Source organism: Prenolepis imparis, unplaced genomic scaffold (assembly GCF_030444845.1).
Source record: "Prenolepis imparis isolate NDT839.2.m4 unplaced genomic scaffold, iyPreImpa1.0 SCAF_7, whole genome shotgun sequence".
In the NCBI taxonomy this organism is placed as follows: Eukaryota; Metazoa; Arthropoda; class Insecta; order Hymenoptera; family Formicidae; genus Prenolepis; species Prenolepis imparis.
The window spans coordinates 18491282-18511092 of NW_028141165.1; the positions used below are offsets into that span (position 1 = coordinate 18491282).

The window sequence follows — 19811 nt, forward strand, 5'->3', positions numbered from 1 at the left end:
GTTAACAGTCGTGCAACAATTATTCATCAGAAGTAAAAGTCATCAAACACCTCTACAAGGTAAGAATAAAAGTGAGTAAGTGAGAGAGAGAGAGAGAGAAAGAGAGAGAGAGAGAGAGAGAGAGAGAGAGAGAGAGAGAGAGTGTGTGTGTATGTACGCACACACGCAAAACACAGACACAAACAAACACTAACACATCGCGTGTAGCGAACAGCTGATCGCAGTGAGTGCCTCACACAGTCGCCCGCGTCGGATAATGAGTTGCGCCGCTCCTGCCTACCGCCCGTACTCGTGCCGTAATTCGCTTAATATTTCTTTTAATAATTTGAAAACTAAGCTTCGGATCAAATTTTGGCAAAGGAAAAATCGTCTTACAATCCAGTCAGGAATACGACATTTTAAGGACAAACGGTTGTTTTGAATCACCCTGTATATAAAACAGAGATATATCAAACTATAAACTGTCAGTGACACACATTAAAAGAAAATTAAATAAATAATGTTTAAAACTGTCAATCACATTATATAAAACATTTAAAAATAAGTGTAGCGTATACATCAAGTAAAAAATTTTTTTCAAATGTGTAAAACAGATATGTAAAATTATAAACTCAATCACATTATATAAAAGAATAAACAGTAACAATATACATTTAATAAACTGTCTCTCAATTACACACACATTATATAAAAAATAAAAAGTATACATTTAAAAATAATAGCGTAACATACATTTTTTAAATGTGTAATAAAATAGATACGTCAAATTATCAACTGTTAATTAAATTATATAAAATAATAAAAATTAAAAGAATATAAAATACTTTTTATATCTTATTCTTTAAATGCACTATTTAAATTTGATGTTGCTTGAGGAATCCTTTGGAAGCTCCTTAAAAAATCCGTAACAACTTTCTTTCTCTTTTCTTCCCTCTGATTAAGTAACAAAAAACAAATATTATGTAGCATACATTTATTAAAACAAACAACTTTTTTGGGATATTCAAACTATAAATTATCAATTATTAATAATTAGCGTAACATATACATCATTAAAGGAAACAATTTTTTTTAAACGTATATAAATAAAACAGAGATAAACTTATATATTATAAACTGTCATATAATCATATTATATTATACAAGTAAATAATATATAATAATTTTTGAAATATCTAAAACACACATACTCAAGTGAATAATTTATTATAGATACATAACTGCTATATAACACACGTAATTAACATGCATATTAGATGTTAACGTATACGTTAATTGTAATTTCCCACAAATTACTCATAGATATAACATATTTGTAATATAACATATGTTACACATTGTAGTTATATTGTAATTATATCCCAGATAGCACAGTAACTCATCGATATTGTGATGTCGAAGCTAATCAAATTTTCTCAGCATCCTATAATACCGATAAGTCACTGTGCTCTATCTGAAATTATAATTTACAATATAACATCTTATATTAAAAATGTTACATTAATGAGTGGAAAATTATGACTAACTTATACATTATTATTATATACATTATATACATTATATGTAACATGTTAATTATGTGTTATATAGCAGTTATATATATAGTTGTGTTTGCTGGGGCAATTATAATCAAATCTTTAAAAAATTACTATTTCAAATATTAATATTAAAATTAGTACATATGCTCATAAATTAGTGTGTATGCAAAATAAATCATAATATAACAATGAACCAAATTATATATAAAGATGTATATACTAATAATATATCTACAAATTCTTTTATATTCGCAATAATTATATAAAAGTATATATATACTAATTTATTTATAAATATTATTTTAATGTATATGAATGAAGCAATACCTGAAAAAATAAGAGAAAAACTGCTTTTTATATACTTTTTATAACTATACAGTTTTTACAAACCACACTTTCTAACCACACAAAAAAAAGCTAATGGCTTACATAATATTTGGCGCGAAACACTACGTCTCTTGAGCTTTAGCGCCACTGAATTATTTTGTGGAGTAATAACGAACCGAGTATAACTCCGAGCTTCGGCTAGCTTCGGACAGAAATCTGTTCTGGTCTGCTATCCGAAGCTAGCCGAAGCTCGGAGTTATACTCGGTTCGTTATAATTCCATGTTGTTCGCGTCGGAAAAATGGCATCATTCAGTGTGCATATCACCGTGGAGCGTACATTCTTTTTTTCGTTTTTCTTGTAAAATTCAGTGTATTCAAACAACATTCTTGTAAAATCTTTTTGCATATTCAATTCAGTGCGTACACTGCGTACATTCTTTATATTCTTTTCTCGTTGGTTTTTGCACGTAATAATATGTTCTTGTAAAATTCAGTGTATTCAAACAACATTCTTGTAAAATATTTTTGCATATTCAATTCAGTGCGTACACTGCGTACATTCTTTATATTCTTTTCTCGTTGGTTTTTGCACGTAATAATATATTCTTGTAAAATTCAGTGTATTCAAACAACATTCTTGTAAAATCTTTTTGCATATTCAATTCAGTGCGTACACTGCGTACATTCTTTATATTCTTTTCTCGTTGGTTTTTGCACGTAATAATATATATTCAACAGTTGCAATAGTCTTCGTACTTTCCTCCGTTCTTGCATACAATAAAATGGCAGAAACCGAAGAAACAACAAAAAATAAATCGCAAGATGTAAGTATATAATAATTTTCCTATCTTTTTTAACATTATATATATAATACACACACACACACACACACACACACACACAGAGAGAGAGAGAGAGAGAGAGATTTTTTCAATTTTTATTTTAGCATAATTTTGACGAAATCAGAGCTCAGGCGGAAAATGAAATACTGAAATTGGAATTAGCAGATGTTCACAAACAATTAGCAGCTGCTTTAGCTGCAAAAGAATCTTTGGAAGCGCACCCACCTCAACTACCTCAACCACCTCAACTACTTCAGCCATCTCAGCCACCTCAGCCACTTCAACCACCTCAACTATCTCAGCCACATCAGCCACCTGAGCCATCTAAGTCACAGCCACAATCGCAGCCACCTGAGCCAGCACAACTATTACAGTCACAATCGCAGCGACTGGAGCCACAATCAGACTCATTACAATTACAATTACAGCCACCGCAGCAGCATCCGCAGTCAAAGTCACAGTCATCACAATCAACGTCATTGCAACCACAACAACGTAAGTGTAAAAATAAAATAAAAATAAATTAATAATTAATTTTTATTATAATTTTTATTAATTTTTGTTATAGTGAAATATAAAACTGCCCGTTGGGCACGAGCCGGACGCAATCGAGATGAACAAAGAGGTGGACGAGGTGGACGAGGTAAACGAGATGAACGAAGAGGTCGTGGGAAATCAAGAAACACAATAATAATTAACATGTGGTAAGAGTAAACTAAATATATTATATACTTTTAAAATAAATATATAATTTTAAAATAAAAAAATTACAACAGATAATTATAAGATAATTACTCAGATAATTCTAATTAAATTAATAATTTATATTAATAATTTATTAATAATACTACACAGAAAACAACTGTCACTCAATAAAGTCAAAGGAGGACCTTATTATCTACAGAGAAAACATCATTTACAACTGCCACTCAATTAATCAACCAAAGAGAATAATAATATGCCAGAGGACCAGAACATCACATCTATAATATAAAACAATAAATTAAAAGTAAATCTAATTTTTTTTAAATTAAATTTTTTTTTTATTAGAGATTAAATGTGAATTATCTTTTATTAAATTTGAGTTTATTAAACATATCATATAAAGCGATTAATTTCAGTTTGCACTGGCCATATTTATTCTTAAAATGTACAAACTGTTACCGCACTTAAAAAGCTTGTCGCTCTTATGTATATATTTATATATAGTTGCCATTATTTTGTTAATAAGCTCTCACGGTACCAAAAATTATACATTTTAAGAGTAAATCTCGACGGCACAAAGTGGAACTAATCGCTTTGTGTGTGTAATAATATCTAATATAAAAAACGATTAATTTCAGTTTGTATGTCTAAATTATTATCTTATGTAGTTGTGTGCAATAATGTCTAATGAACTGAAATTAAATTTTATATATAATAATCTAACGTAAATTTAAAAAAAATTTAATTTAACAACATTGTTATAAGATTGCATAATGCAGTTAAAGATAAATTTAACTTTCTTTATTAAATTTGAGTTTATTAGACATTATACACACAAAAGCAATTAATTTGAGTTTGTGCAGTCAAAATTTAAAATATATAAACTGCTATTGTAATTGAAAACTTCATCGCTCTTGTATAAAAATTCATACATATATTAGATATTATTACACACAAAACAATTTCAATTTGTGCCGTCATAATTCACACTCTTGAAATGTATAAAATGCTATCGCATCTAAGAAACTTGTTGCTCATTGCTCTTATATAAAAATTTATTGTCATTATTTTGTTTATAAGCTTTCACGGTATCAGAGTAAATCTTGACGGCATAAACTAAAATTAATAGCTTTGTGTATAATAATGTCTAATAAACTCAAAAAATTTACATTTAATAGCGTTATGCAACTCGTAATATAATAAATAGAAATTTTTTTCATTAAATTTTACTTTATTTTATTATGTGTGTTAGATTATATAAAATAATTAATTTTAGTTTGTACGGCCTAAATTATGATTAATTTTAGTTTATGCGGTCTAAAGTATATATTATACACAAAGCGATTAATTCGTCATTGATTTTTATTAAAAATTTGTATATTAGACATTATTACACACAAAACGATTAATTTTAGTTTGTGCCGTGATAATTCATTCTTAAAATGTTACAATTACAAACTACTACCGCATCTAATTGTAAGAAGCTTGCCGCTCTTTTATGTATATATTCATCTATATAAAATTTAATTATAAATATTTATTTTGTTTAAATTTTCATTTATCATTTATTTTGTCAAAATTTACTCTTTATCCAAATAGTCTTTGTTTGCCATTACGATCTTTAGGAATGCTTATTTTTTGTATAGGACCTCCCTATCATAATAAAGATATTTGAGTTAACTTCATATCTATATAATTTATATTATTATTATTTATAAATAACATGAAAGAAATATTGATATTTATCAAAATATATATGTATTTTATTTCTATAATAAAAAAAATATATATATTATATACTAACTTGTAAGAATAATTCATAATAAACAATATCCTGAGTATTTTTTCGCTTAGATTTCCGCAATAAAGCGTGCGTGCATTCTCGTCCATTCTAAATAAATGTAAGCAAAATTTTCTTTTGCTAATTCCTTATCAACGAACCAGAAACTTCCTTATATCTTTGCCTCTGTTCAGATTAAACTGTAATAAAAATCCAATAAATAAGGATATACATATACGATACAAGTATATGTATGCCTTTACTGTATCAACTCTTGTTTTTTCTACGTAAACATGTCATCACAGCTTCAATCATCCCCTCATCATCTTCCCAATCTTGTTTCGCAGAGATCTTTAAATTATATGTTTAACACAGTTTAGCGATAGCTTCCAATATTTAACTTTTTGAACCACTTAATTAAATGCACTTCGCGAAATACGGTTTGGAAGATGAAGAGGGCGTGATTCAAATGTGAAAACATGGTTACGTGGAAAGGACAAAAATTGGTACAGTAAAGGCAGGTAAATACATATAATGTATCGTACTGGCATAAAGAAATAAAAGTTGATTGAGATTACCATGTATATTGTGTATAAATTGTTGAATAAATACTATTTCAAAAGATTACAATGTCCTCATTCTGTAATGTAAAACATATTTAAATCATTAGAGTACGTACATATATACAAAATATACTGTTTCTTTATTTTATATTAACAATTATATACTTATGAAAGAAATAGTAGGATGGCAGCATAACAAGAAAGTAATTATTATGAAAGAAATATAGTACATCTCACATATAAGTAGTATTGCATATCACATGTGTGTAGTATATTGCATATCACATGTATCGTTACCATTTTACTATTTCTTTCATAATAATAACTACTTTCATGAGTAGGGATACTATGCCGGTTCTAACCCGGGTCCTCCGAGAGGGGCGCGGGGCGGGGGGGTTCTCCGGGGCGAGGGGGTATGACGTCACGCGGGGCGGGGGGGATCTTGTAGGCGAGGGGGATGACGTCACGCGGGGCGGGGGCGCTTATCGCTGTGCGGGAGACGCTTATCGCGTATTGTTTTTCATAAACAAAACAGCGTATTGTATTACTTTGAATTATCTAACATGTTTTATTATAAACAAAACACCGCAAAGTGAGCGCCGACATTCGGCCACCCTCGCGATACCTCCCCCACCCCTCCCCCATAAGGCGACGCGCTTTGGCGGTACTTCCGCCCTCCCCCTCCCCTGCCCATATGTGACGTTTCTTCCTCATTGTTTAGGAAGAATTCTTTTGCGATAATTTTGCCGGCATTCGGCCGCCCTCGCGGTACCTCCCCTTCCCCTCCTCCATCTGAGGGGATCTTGGGAGGTCGCGCTTATCGCAATGAACACGTCGGGACGTGTTTTTTTTTTCGCGGTAAAAGACCGTGTTGCATTACGCGCCGATATTCGGCAGCCTTTGCGGAACCTTTCCCCTCCCCCTAAGCGGAATTCTTTCTCATTGTTTAGGGAGCGCCGATGTCCGGCCGCTTGAATTTTTATAAACAAAAATGAGCGCCGATGTCCGGCCGCTCTGTGTCAAAAGCGATAACGCGATGAAGGGAGATCACCTTTCTGATATGTAATTAAACAATCCGTTAATCATGAAGAGGGGAAGAAATGATTAGACGAAATAAGGACTGCTGCCACTTCAAACCATAGTACATAATTTGCAAGCGCAGATACGTCGGTCGAAAAAAGTATAGCGGGTGCAAGTGCTCTATAGAACGTGATTTTAAAAAGTGTGGAAAAATTGTGCAGTAATGTGTCAAAAATGGAAAATAATAATTTCGAAGCGATATTAGACGAGTCGTCTGACGAAGATCACGCGCTGTCGGATGACAGTAATTATATTAGTGATCGCAGTGAGGACCTTACGGATATTGACGACAAGGTAGTGGACAATTCACAAATCCTTGCGCTAAACGGACGTACAAAAGTTTGTACCATATACTTTTATTATTCGACGGATACTGATCAAGCTCTATGTACTACATGTATGATCTCTATTCAAGACTTCGGACACATGTATGCTGTTCGGAAGCATGTGATTCAATTACACGACGCAGTGGAGAGTCGATCGTGCTACAATTGTAGAAATCCATTGTATATAATAATTCCATGCGATATGTGCCCTATTTGCATACAATAAACTTTGGGAGATTATGCTGGGACACTTAAAGTGAAAATTCTAATAGACAATGGGGAACACGTGGGACTGCGATGCAATGCTACCAATAAACAATCTTGGGCATTAAAATCAAGAGGGGAGCAACATTATAATATGTGTCGTGTCATAAAGTTTCTGATAGTCTTGAATGTAAAATGGTTAGAGAAGTTGTGATGGATAGAGAAGATGTGGTTGATGATGATGATGTGGTGAATGATGATGAGATGATAGTGATTGATGATATATCAGACGTTGATGATATATCAAACGTTGAAATGGAGCGTGAAAAGGTATTAAGATATAAAGTTGAGCCAGTAACTTCGGTAGTGAAGTTGTTAAAAAATCGTGAAATTGGTCAACGAAGTCCTAATGCAAAATCGTTGCATCAGTTTTTACGAGATCGTGAAAAGGAAACATTGAATGCCTGTTCTTGCAAGCATTCGTGTTTTATGACATATCCCCTATATTGTCCTCCAAAAAAGCGCAAGCTTCATCATGGCATTTTTTGGAAGATGTTCCATTGGGTGGACTAATATTTACGCGTCCAATAAATCTGACGTCAAAAGGCTGAGATTATCATGTAAGTTATAAATTAAATTAAATATAAATCAAATTATCTATTAATTATAAATTCTTAATAACATTTTCTGTTATGCAGGAGTCCCCGCCAGTGATGCAAGATTTCACGCGCGACAGCCACTTCGCGACAGCCATCTTGCAGTGGAGGGGGTAGGTCGGCAGCGCAGAGCGCACCGAAAAGATGAGAACCCTTGTCCTTCGAACATATGTAGAAGAGGACAGGTATATATCTTTTGTCCTTTATTTTCTTTTGATAGAATAGAGCTACGAATTTCGAGCGAATCCGGAATACTGGCGATAGCGAGTAGGCGATGCGACCCAATATGCAAAAAGAAAATATAAAATATAAAAAATATATTTAATATTATAAAATAATATTAATAAAATTAATATATTTTTAACATAAATTAAGTAACTTATATTTAAAATTTTAATTAAAAATAATTATTAATTAATAATAATTATAATTAATAATTATAAGTATATTTTATATATAAAAATCCACTCTTGGCCAATATATACGCCTTTCTATTAAAAAAGATTTTTTATCTTTAAAGAAATAATTGTAATAAAATAATATTTTAATTTATAAATATTGTTTAAGATTTTATTCTTTTTATTCCCTATTTATTTTGTACTAATGTACGACGTACATATTGTTGCTCAACGGAAACCGCGAGAAGGTGGTGGTTTCTTCCGTCAAAAAATTTAAAATATTGTATATTGGGAAATGTCATTATTAAAAAAATATTAAAATTATAAAATAATAAAAATAAAAAAATAAGTAATTAAAATAAAAAAAAATTAATAAAAAAATAAATAAAATAAATAAAAAAGAAATAAAAAGTCAATTATATATAATTAATTATTAAAAAGTGAATTTCATCCCAATATACTTCGTCATATAAATATATTATGTGTATGTGTGTGTGTGTATATATACGAGATACATATGTTTACATTGTATGCATATATATATATTATATATTATATACATATATGCATATAATTGTATACGTATATATATATATTTATTTATATATATATTTATTATATATTTATATACACAATTTTCTTACATGCTCATAAGCATGACGTCTTTTAAATAAAATGTATTATTAATAAGACGAGGGACCAGGTATGTCGGCAACATCAGCGTCTGCAGCATGTAGCTTTAAAATATTTTTATTTTTTTTACAGCAGTAGCATATAATTTGTCCGCCGACATAAGAAACAAATGTTTTTCATTAATTTGCATGTTTATAGCTGTTTCTCCCCTCGTCTTTAATGCAGATTTAAATACACAAATAGCATTAACAGAAGCCGACGAAAATTTATTACGTTTTTTTGTTTTTACATTATTTAAAAGAGAAAACATTCTCTCCGGATCGGCATTAGAATTTGGAAGCGATCTAATAGTATTTATAACATTTTTTAAATTAGGATATTTAGCATTATTATTGGTGTCTCGACGTTGTAAAATTTCTTTCCAAGCATTATCAAAATTTAATTTAGTGAGGCTTTGTTTTTCTTCCATTGTAAAATCTGATGCTAATGCAATCCATTCTTTTTTTAAAGCATCTTCATCAAAACCGCTAATAGTTTTAATGACGAAAGAAACGTTATTGAATGATGTTTCTCTATTATAAAATAAGCTTACAAATGGTTGAAAAACTATTAATTGTGATAAAAATGTGTCATTTATTGGTAATCTTTTACGAATTTCTTCTGCAGCAGTCACATAAAATGTTAAACAATTTTCTCGAATAATTTTAACAATGTCTACGTGACCTTCCAGTAGTAATTCGTTAAGATATTCCTCACATTCTGAACCCAAAGTAACTTCATTAAGATCTTTTTGATTCTCCTTTAGAGAGAATGCAATATTTTCAGAAAATGGTTGTAAATGCTCTTCTTTTAAAAAATTTTTGCAGATTTGGAAAAGAAATTTTTTGGATTTTGGTTGTAATAAATGAATTCTGGTTTCTAATGCTTGGAAAAATGCATTAAATGCATTAAAGAAATTTAAAGTATATTTTAAAAAAAGAAAATAAGCTTTTAGTTCTACGTTGTTCATCATAGACAGTAGATATTCTCCAGAATTTTTTTTTTCCCTTACAACCATTTCGGTAAGAAAATATTTAATTGTATCCCAAGATTCAAGAAGTCGTTCGACACATAAATAATGAGACAGCCAGCGTGTATCACATAATTTTAATATTTTGCGATTTGTTTCTTGGAAACATTCACAAAATTCTCTGAAAATTGCTGTACGTTTTGGGCTGCTGTTCAAATAATTAGAAATTGTTTTTATAAATTCATTGCAATACGCAGGTATTTTATTACATGCAGTATGCGCTGTTAATGCAGCGGAGTGGCAAGAGCATGTTAAAGTTAGTAAACGTGGACATAGTTCTTCCAACTTTTTTTTGAACGATAAATATTTCCCTGTCATAACAGATGCGTTATCGCACGACAAGGCAACAATATTTGGAAATGGTATCTGCAGTTTCCATATTTCACATTTAAATGCCTGCAACAACTTTTCTGCGCTTGAATCTTTGGCATCAATATCGATTAATTTGACTAATTGCGAGCGAACATCTAATGTCTCCGAATCAACGTATCGGACAAAAAAAGTCATCCATTTATTATTAGATATGTCTGATGTTTCGTCAATAAAAACTGAAAACTTTGTATTTTGAATTTTATTGACGACACGATCCGTCTCAATCGGACACAAAACGTTTGTAATAATGCTTTTACATTTCGTTCGACTCATGCTCATGCTTTTTAATACGTCAGGATCTTCTCCTATTTGTTGAAAAAAAGTTACTTAATTTATGTTAAAAATATATTAATTTTATTAATATTATTTTATAATATTAAATATATTTTTTATATTTTATATTTTCTTTTTGCATATTGGGTCGCATCGCCTACTCGCTATCGCCAGTATTCCGGATTCGCTCGAAATTCGTAGCTCTATATCTATCAAAAGAAAATAAAGGACAAAAGATATATATCTGTCCTCTTCTATATTCGAAGGACAAGGGTTCTCATCTTTTCGGTGCGCTCTGCGCTGCCAACCTACCCCCTCCACTGCAAGATGGCTGTCGCGAAGTGGCTGTCGCGCGTGAAATCTTGCATCACTGCCCTAGCCTCTCGGTCCCTAGCCTCGCGATCCCTAGCCTCTCGGTCCCTAGCCTCGCGATCCCTAGCCTCTCGGTCCCTAGCCTCGCGATCCCTAGCCTCTCTGTCCCTAGCCTCGCGATCCCTAGCCTCTCGGTCCCTAGCCTCGCGATCCCTAGCCTCTCGGTCTCTAGCGTCACGTTCCCCCTTCCCCGCATGACGTCATCCCCTGCAAGGACCACGCAATTATTGAGGAGCTATACGTATAAGAGCTGGGACTGCTTACGGGTGGGAGAAAGATTGGAAATGCATGCAAAGAAATTACATCATAATTTAAACTTAAAAACTCTTTTATTCTTTTACATATTTTTTTTCATACATATTTTTTTCCTACATATTATGAACTAAAAACTAAAAACTAAAGCTGCTCACAATCGATGAGCTGATGCTTGTTGAAGGCGTCGCTAGTGTGTATTACATTTAATACTTCTTTATTATCCTTTACAGTGGACGCGATATTTGAAAATTGCGTAAACTTGATATCGACTGTATTGGTAATTTTAACTAATCGGTCAAAAGTTACATCGATGCATGGATCGAGATCGAACATGCGGTGTAACGTCGATTCGATCATCATCATGCATATATTTGAAGATTCAAGACTTATTAACTTGACGTCGTTAATCGTACGAACTCGCACTGTTAGTGGTCCAAGGCTTATAAAACTGTAGCCATCTTTAGAGTCGTTTCGAAGCAGATTCTGAATATTGTAATATTGCTCGTAGAGTCCCTTCCACGCTTCGAGAGATAGTATCAGTTCCTTTCCTCGATGATCTCCTATGGCGATTTCCACGTAACTCGGTGGATCCACTTTGATACCAATTTCGAGGAATTTAAATCCCGTAGCTGTCAATGCATATCGTTTGCATAGTATACAAACCGCATGAGGCTTTAATGAAAAGCTGTAAAAATGAAATTAGTTTAAAAATAAAACAATTTGTAAAAAATATAAAGACAAAAATAGAAAAAGTTAAACTTACTTGTCGCATTTGTTCTCAAACGATGGAGTTTCATTACAATTCGGTATGTAATTATTCACATGTCTGCCGGAGCCGCTGCTTCTTTCGGTGGAGTACATTTTTTTTTCTACGTTATTAAAGTGAAACCACCAGTACGAACGGTTAACGCGACACTGATCGTATAAAGAAATTAATCGAGTGTTGTACATGACGCTTATTTTTAAAAGTAGTGGGGTAAATGTGGTGGGAGATTCTAGAATACTATTGGCGCTATGAAATTTAGGAGAAGGGGAAACGGCGCTCGGATAAAAAGAATTCTTAGAAACGATTCGTGAGCAAAGGATTAGGGAAGGGGAATAAGAGATAAAACACATTAATGTTTAAATATTTTATTTTTCCAAATCTTGCAATTCTTTCTGGCGTTGCGACCACCAGTTAAATATTTTGAATACATTTTGTAATGCGCAATTCTTAACATGTTTTCCACATCGCATAGTGTTTTTAACATCTAGATTATTTAGAGACTCGATATCGTCGTAATCAGCATCCAAGGTCTCAATAATGAAACCGTTTTCCGCATCATCCAATATATCGGCTAACCATTCTCGCTTTTCAAGTCCTTTTACATATACGAGAATGGATTCTTCTTCTTCTTCATGTGGTCCACCAGCGATAGCTGTTGTAATCAAACGCTGAGTCATGCTGTATGGAACGTTTCCATCTTCCCATTGCAATCCATGATGATTTCGAGTCAACCATGAGGCTTGGTGTCTCTCCGATTTTATGAGCACATCCCATGGTACAGGACATGCGAAAAAATAATGTGATAAAATAAATCCTTTTCTCAGGATTGCCGCTTCCTTTACAATGAATTGTTTATTGAGGATAAACCCCTGTAGATCCACAAACGTTGGTACGGACATGACGAAATCTCTCTCTTCGATGTATCAGTTTAAAAAGAAGATTGACAACCATCTCATAACAGTTTGATTTATATTCTGCTATGCTTCCCCCTCTCTAAATTGTTGGTGCATTTAGGTGATTTTGCGCACAACGTTGGTCAACGGGTTGTACTGGATCACGCGATCATGTATGATGAGACAGTATGCAGAGGTATTCATCGGCACGTTTTCCTTACACTCAAATTCCAATCTTACATCCACGGTTGCGCTCTTGATCGATTCGTTTTGTCGAGAACAATCAATGATTACGAATGGGCCGTTACGTAGAAACATTGAGACGGTGAGACTCGGCTCGAGATACTCGTATCCGTAATAGTTTTTGCAGAAACGCGCATACGTGTCGTACAGAATCGACCATCTGTTTTTATCGAAGTCCAGATTCATGTCGTCGTACGGATAACATTCCGAGTTCAGATAGAGTTTCACGTTGGTCAATTTGCAATCGTCGAATCGACTCATATCCTCAGACATGACATTCTTCCACCCTATCTGCAGAGCAAAGATAACGTATCGTGGTTTCTCTAGCTGAGTCGCGGTTTTAATGGCCCACGAATGCTTGGTTGTACGCTGCAATAGCGGAAACTCATACAGATCCCACGAGCGAAAACCCATGCTGAGGTAGCGTCCGCTTTCCAGAGCGCGCAGCATAGACAGCTTCTTCATCTCGCTCAACAACACATGTGGCATTCGCCATTGTATCTTGAATATTTTGAACACAGGCTCCAGCGTCGAATCTCCAACCAGACAATTGTTGTCGTTGCGCGATCGTATTAAGATCAACTCGTGACGAGCGTTAATCACCACTCGTCTGTAATCCTCGCAAAATCCCAATAACATGTAGAGCGGCACGCAAAAATTGAAGTTTCCATTCACAATAGTCGGATCACTCCAACTGGCGTTTCTCATAATCACGCTTCTATCGGATGATATCGTTACATAGTTTTTGAGCAAACTTGTTATTCCCACGTTTCTATTGCGATCAATCTCCACGCCATCGAGTTCATATCGAATCTCATCAAACATGAATGCGACGCAATTATTTCCCAGTATCACATCAGATCCTTCGGCTGGTCTATTTATCCTTAATTCTCCTTCAATGTATAGAAAACTGTCAAACGGCAACGTATACAGACCCTGTTGTTGTATGGGTATTCTTATCTCATCACTGTGTCCGAACGTGGTGTTGGCGAACGGGTTGTACGTGTGAGTCTCAATTTTGATGATGCGATCGTCGAAGATTGGCTCTTCCCCGATGTTGAGGATGTCGGTCATTGTTCAGATATTTCGCACCGCGAATCCCAAAGATTGTAAAAACGCAACGTTTGATGCGTTCAGTTTCTTTTTCTTGGAGCAACCGGATGATTGGATATTAGCGAATGTCGACGTTGTTGTTGTTGTCGCTGGCTCCGTAAAGATTGTGTTATCTCTCGTGTCTTTCGATCCGTTCAACACAAGCATCTCCTACGCCGCACACGTACGTTATCGCTGTCGTCGTCGTACGTGCAATCGAATGGTGATCTCTTCTCCTCGAAAATCGAGCAATCGTCTGTCCTGGTCGACGCGTAACGTTAAATCCGTAATGCTCCGCGCGATGATCGGCAAGTAAATGATGTGCGCCGGTGTTTCCGATATCTTATATCCTGGTGGTACCCTCGGTGAAAATTCATGTATCGTATGAACGAGTTTGCCGTTGCTGTATGCGCCTGCGGTCACGTTACACTCTACGCGGATAATGTTCACGTTGATAATGTTAATCGGCATGTCCGACTCGTACCATTTTCGCGGCTGCAGTATACGGTTCGAGAATCCCAGCAGCGATCCAATGTTGTTAGACTTGTTAAAATTCATTCTGTAGGCGCATTTGATCTCGCTCCTCATCGTATTGTAATTAGCGCGGAGCACTATCGGGTATTCTTCATCTTCAAAATCACCATTGTCAATGTGTTTTTTATCGTCATCACGAACAGCGTGTCGCGGACGTTTTCGTGAAATTGCATGTTTCAAAAACTCATGTATCGCTTGCAGCTCGTACGATCCCTCGGAAATCGTAATTTCCACGTCATCTTTGCCAAAGTAAAATTTATTATTCGAGGAATTCACGTTCGATATCGTGTGATAAGTCTCAAAATCCGCTAGACCGAGTTCGTATTCATCGTCGCTCAAATCTATGGCGGGAAAGTAGTTTGCCGCGAGGACGCTACTCTTTCCAGTCAGCGTGAATGTCATAGACATATCGGCAAAACTGTTTAACGAATACTGAGTTAAATAATGTAATGTCCGTCTTTAAATTCACGTGTATCGACCGTTCGGAGAAACTGCAAACACAATTGTCCACAGATGCTCTGATCATAAGTTTGAACAGGTGTGTGATTGTACTGTATCTTTGTCACGTTCCGCCCGAAATATTGCACCAATTCATTCGGTGGTCGAAGATTGCCAAAACTGTCGAAATATATAGCGCGATTCCCCCTCTTTGCGTACGCCACCCAATGAGTACCCGATCCTTTAGCGTTATCCAAATTTATGATGCTGCTCTCGTTTTGATATATACCACCGATCGGTAGCGAATCACGCATGAAAACACCTCTAAAGTATGGAATGCGCATACGTTTTGCCAGTTGCAGCAATTGTATATTAGTAGTTTCGCCCTTTGGCATTTTTGGCGTCTCTTTGACGTTTTTTTTTCCCCTTTTTTCTCGTTGAAACTCCTCGTCCACGTTTGTATGGAGCGAGATACAATCCGTGACCTTCCATGGCGCGATTGTGACGTAGCATCTCTTGCAACTAACGTTGTGCAGCTTTTCCATCGTTCACCATCTTTGCTACACCAGCCGCTCCACCAATCATGGATCCAAGCGCGCCCAACATTGGTAGAATTGGCAATATGCCACCGCGTTTCGATACCGGAAGTATCCGTTTCTTCGTCGTCTTTTTCTTTGTCTTCAGGTCCATACCGAGCTTCGTCTTGGTTTTCATCGCTGCCCAGACAGCTGTGGCGGCGGCTCTTTCACCGAGAGTCGAATCTCTCGCAATGATACGAGTTCGCGCTTTGTCGGCGAGTACCTTATCCGCCACGTGTCTCTCGGTGAGATCGTTGCTCCGAGAGTACGCAATATCGTGTTCACGGCACGCCGTGTCCAATGGGTTGATACCTCGATCGCCTCTGGCTAATCGCTTTTGTAGCCGCGTGCCCGGACCACAAAACTGATAGCCGGGGATATGGAATTCGATTGGAAGTGCGTTTATTGCGTGATTTAATAGTCCTCTACCTATTTTTTTCGCTGACATTCGCTGCAATCCTTTATCATCGGCGCTGGACCATCGATATGCGTTCGCTGCCACGGTCGATTATAATGTTCGAAACAGCGACAGGCCTGAATCTCTGGATCCGCCTTTATGTGTTCCGGAAGCTTGTCCCACACGTAGTGGATGTGATTTTCACATTGCAGTAAAACTGCTTTTGGCACAAATTGCAGCTGTTCGGCGCTTAAACCGTGAATATCGGAGGCACTTGTTAGCAGAACAAACATTTTTTCGTTACTGAGCGATTCGTGGTTCCGCGCAGCTATAAATAGGCAAGCGTTCGATTCAATCGGGGAGTGGGAAAATGAGATTCGTGCGACAACCTTTGACGATACGCGTGACGAATTGCGACGACAGATTACGCTCGGTGGGGGACAACGCGGAGATGCGCAGACATGGTACGATGTTGCCGACTACTATACGCGCGATCGTATGCGGCCCCTCGAATTGCGGTAAAACTAACGTCTTGATTAGTTTGATAGAAAGCCCGCACGGTGTTTGCTTCGAAAACGTGTACGCGTACTCAAAGTCGCTGCAACAGCCAAAATATCGGTATCTGGAGAATTTGTTGACGTCGATCGAGGAAATCGGCTACTTTACATTCTCCAATAACAGTGACGTCATTCCACCGAGCGAGGCATGTCCAAACTCGATTTTCATCTTTGATGACGTGGCGTGTGACAAGCAAGATACGATAAGAGAGTACTTTTCAATGGGACGCCACTCGAACGTTGATTGCTTCTATCTCTGTCAGACGTACGCGAGAATACCAAAACATCTTATACGCGACAACGCGAACTTACTGATCTTGTTTAAACAGGACGGTACCAACTTGAAACACGTGTACAACGATCATGTGAATACCGACATGTCGTAGGAAGATTTCAGTAAATTATGTCGTATTTGTTGGCAATAAAAGTATGGATTCCTAGTGATAGACAAGGACAGCTTGCTTACAAACGGGCGAAACAGAAAAGGATTTAACGAGTTTGCGATACCACAAAACGATTAGTCGCTGCCGATATTCTGTCGAGAAGAGTGAAACGCGAACACTCTGCAGACATGGCTGATAACCATAACATTCGCGAGCGCGAAAAGATTGCGAAGGAAATTGTGAAAACGAGCGAATCGATCCGTAAGAAACATCGTGCTTTAAAGACTGGTAATATCGATGACGATATTGCAGTCAAGACTCACTTTAAACCTATTATCGAACCACTACAAAAGATTGTCGACAACGCGAGCTTGATCGCAGTGAAAAACGAACCTGAGAGTAAAGCTGATGTGAAAATTAAAACGTTACCCGCTGTTAAGCGGTACGAGGAGGAGGAGGAAGATGCGACACCGAAAAAGAGAAAACGACCAAACACATATCGACATCACGTACATCGGACGGATTTTTACTGGATGAACCACCGATAAGCTCTACACCGTCCACCTCTACACAGTCCGCGACAACGAGAATCCTACCATTTACAATACCCGAATCACTCGCAAACGAAAATGTTTTCGAAACCACAAGCAATTCACTTGAAACATCCGTTCGAAACACGTTACAAACGTCGGAAGGTCAAGAAATGTTGCGAGAGCACTTCGGATCACTGGGACAAAAATACATGAGTGCCCTCCTCGGTGGCGATAAAAAAAATGAGATTGATCATGTATACGGTGTCTATTTCGAAAAGGATGGAATGTTGCTCGGTAACAAACAATTCGACATGGATAAATATGACTCTATAATTATAGACAAAGTAAAGTACATTGGTACACCTGGATTATACGAGCTAGTCTTCAAGAGGATTCCCGATGATGTTATTTACACGGAAGACGATATGCAAAAATACAAGAGCATATTATTGGCGACGAACGCGCATAAACGCAAATATGATGCGCAAGGTCAATTACGGAGCAACAGGGGATACAAATACAAACAAATAATCGCACCGTTGATGTCAATTGAAAAGAAAAAATCTGGAAAGGGTGTATTCATGCCTCAAGCGATGACGCTAACCGACAATAAAATTGATTACGTGCACTGGGACGACCCCAACGAGCTAGTGGATCGGGTACGATTGCTCGATGCTTCGCGCCGAGCTGGCCACAACGCTCACGACAATGAGATCCTGTCGATCATCGAGGAACTTCGTGAAGCAGGCATTATTATAAATTAAACGGGGTCTCGACAAAACTAATCAGTCGATCGACGTCATTCGCATCGAAAAATGCCTATCAAAAAATTTGGATTATTCGAACGGAGAAATGATGCAACTGGCACAAGCGATCATTGGGATAGATTGGTGAGAAGTTATGTGCGCGGAAACGCTCTGTGTCGTGTCGCTACCGACTATGATGCAAGATCGCGCAAGATTCGTCGTGTAGCGCAACCTGAAGCTGACACTGATGCTGTCAACAAACTGTATGTGGAATCCTGCGTTAAAAGATTGATGAATCAACAGAAAGAATCAGATGAGAAGCTGACTTCGTTCGAGAAGGACGTGCGAGCAGTACAGACTGCGATAAACGAACTTCAACGTACAGCTAATGCTAACTCAAAAACGACTATCAACCTGAATGAGCAGCAGTGAACGGGTTAGGAGCGGCTATCGAACCGTTATCAAATATCTACGAAGGGTTATCGAATGGCTACGAACAATTATCGAACGGCTACGAAGGATTATCGAACTGCTATCTAAATACAATGAGTGATAGTGGTAATGAATGGCCTAGCAACAGCTGCGAACGAGGGTACGAACAACTCAAGCAGGGCTGCGAACGAGGCTACGAACAAGTCATTAAAGGCTACATACAAGGCTACTATCAACTCAGGAACGGCTGCGAACGGGTCAGGAACGGTTGCGAACGGGTCAGGAACGGCTACGAACGGGTTAGAAACGACTGTGAACAAGGCTGCGAACGAATCAAGAACGATTTTCGAATGGGTCAAGAACGGAAGTAAACAACGCAAGAACGGCTATGAACGGCTCAAGAACGGGTCAAGAACGACTGCGAACGGTTCAAGAACGGGTCAAGAACGGCTACGAACGGCTCAAGAACGGCTACGAACGGCTCAGGAACGGGTCAGTAACGGCTACGAACGGCTCAAGAACGGGTCAAGAACGACTACGAACGGCTCAAGAACGGGTCAAGAACGGCTACGAACGGCTCAGGAACGGGTCAGTAACGGCTACGAACGGCTCAAGAACGGGTCAAGAACGGCTACGAACGACTCAAGAACGGCTACGAACGGCTCAAGAACGGGTTAGTAACGGCTACGAACGGCTCAAGAACGGGTCAAGAACAACTACGAACGGCTCAAGAACGGGTCAAGAACGGCTACGAACAGTTCAAGAACGGCTACGAACGGCTCAGGAACGGGTCAGTAACGTAAATGAGCGATAAAACAAGCAACA

At 36.8% G+C, this 19811-nt stretch overlaps 1 protein-coding gene across 1 annotated transcript; it reads left to right on the plus strand.

Annotated features, from left to right (window-relative positions):
• Positions 1-17463: 17463 nt before the first annotated feature.
• Positions 17464-18572, plus strand: LOC145938711 (uncharacterized). Its single transcript, XM_083042471.1, has 2 exons — positions 17464-17674; positions 17716-18572. Exons 1-2 carry the CDS (start codon positions 17464-17466, stop codon positions 18570-18572), a joined length of 1068 nt encoding a protein of 355 aa, XP_082898597.1.
• Positions 18573-19811: the final 1239 nt, after the last annotated feature.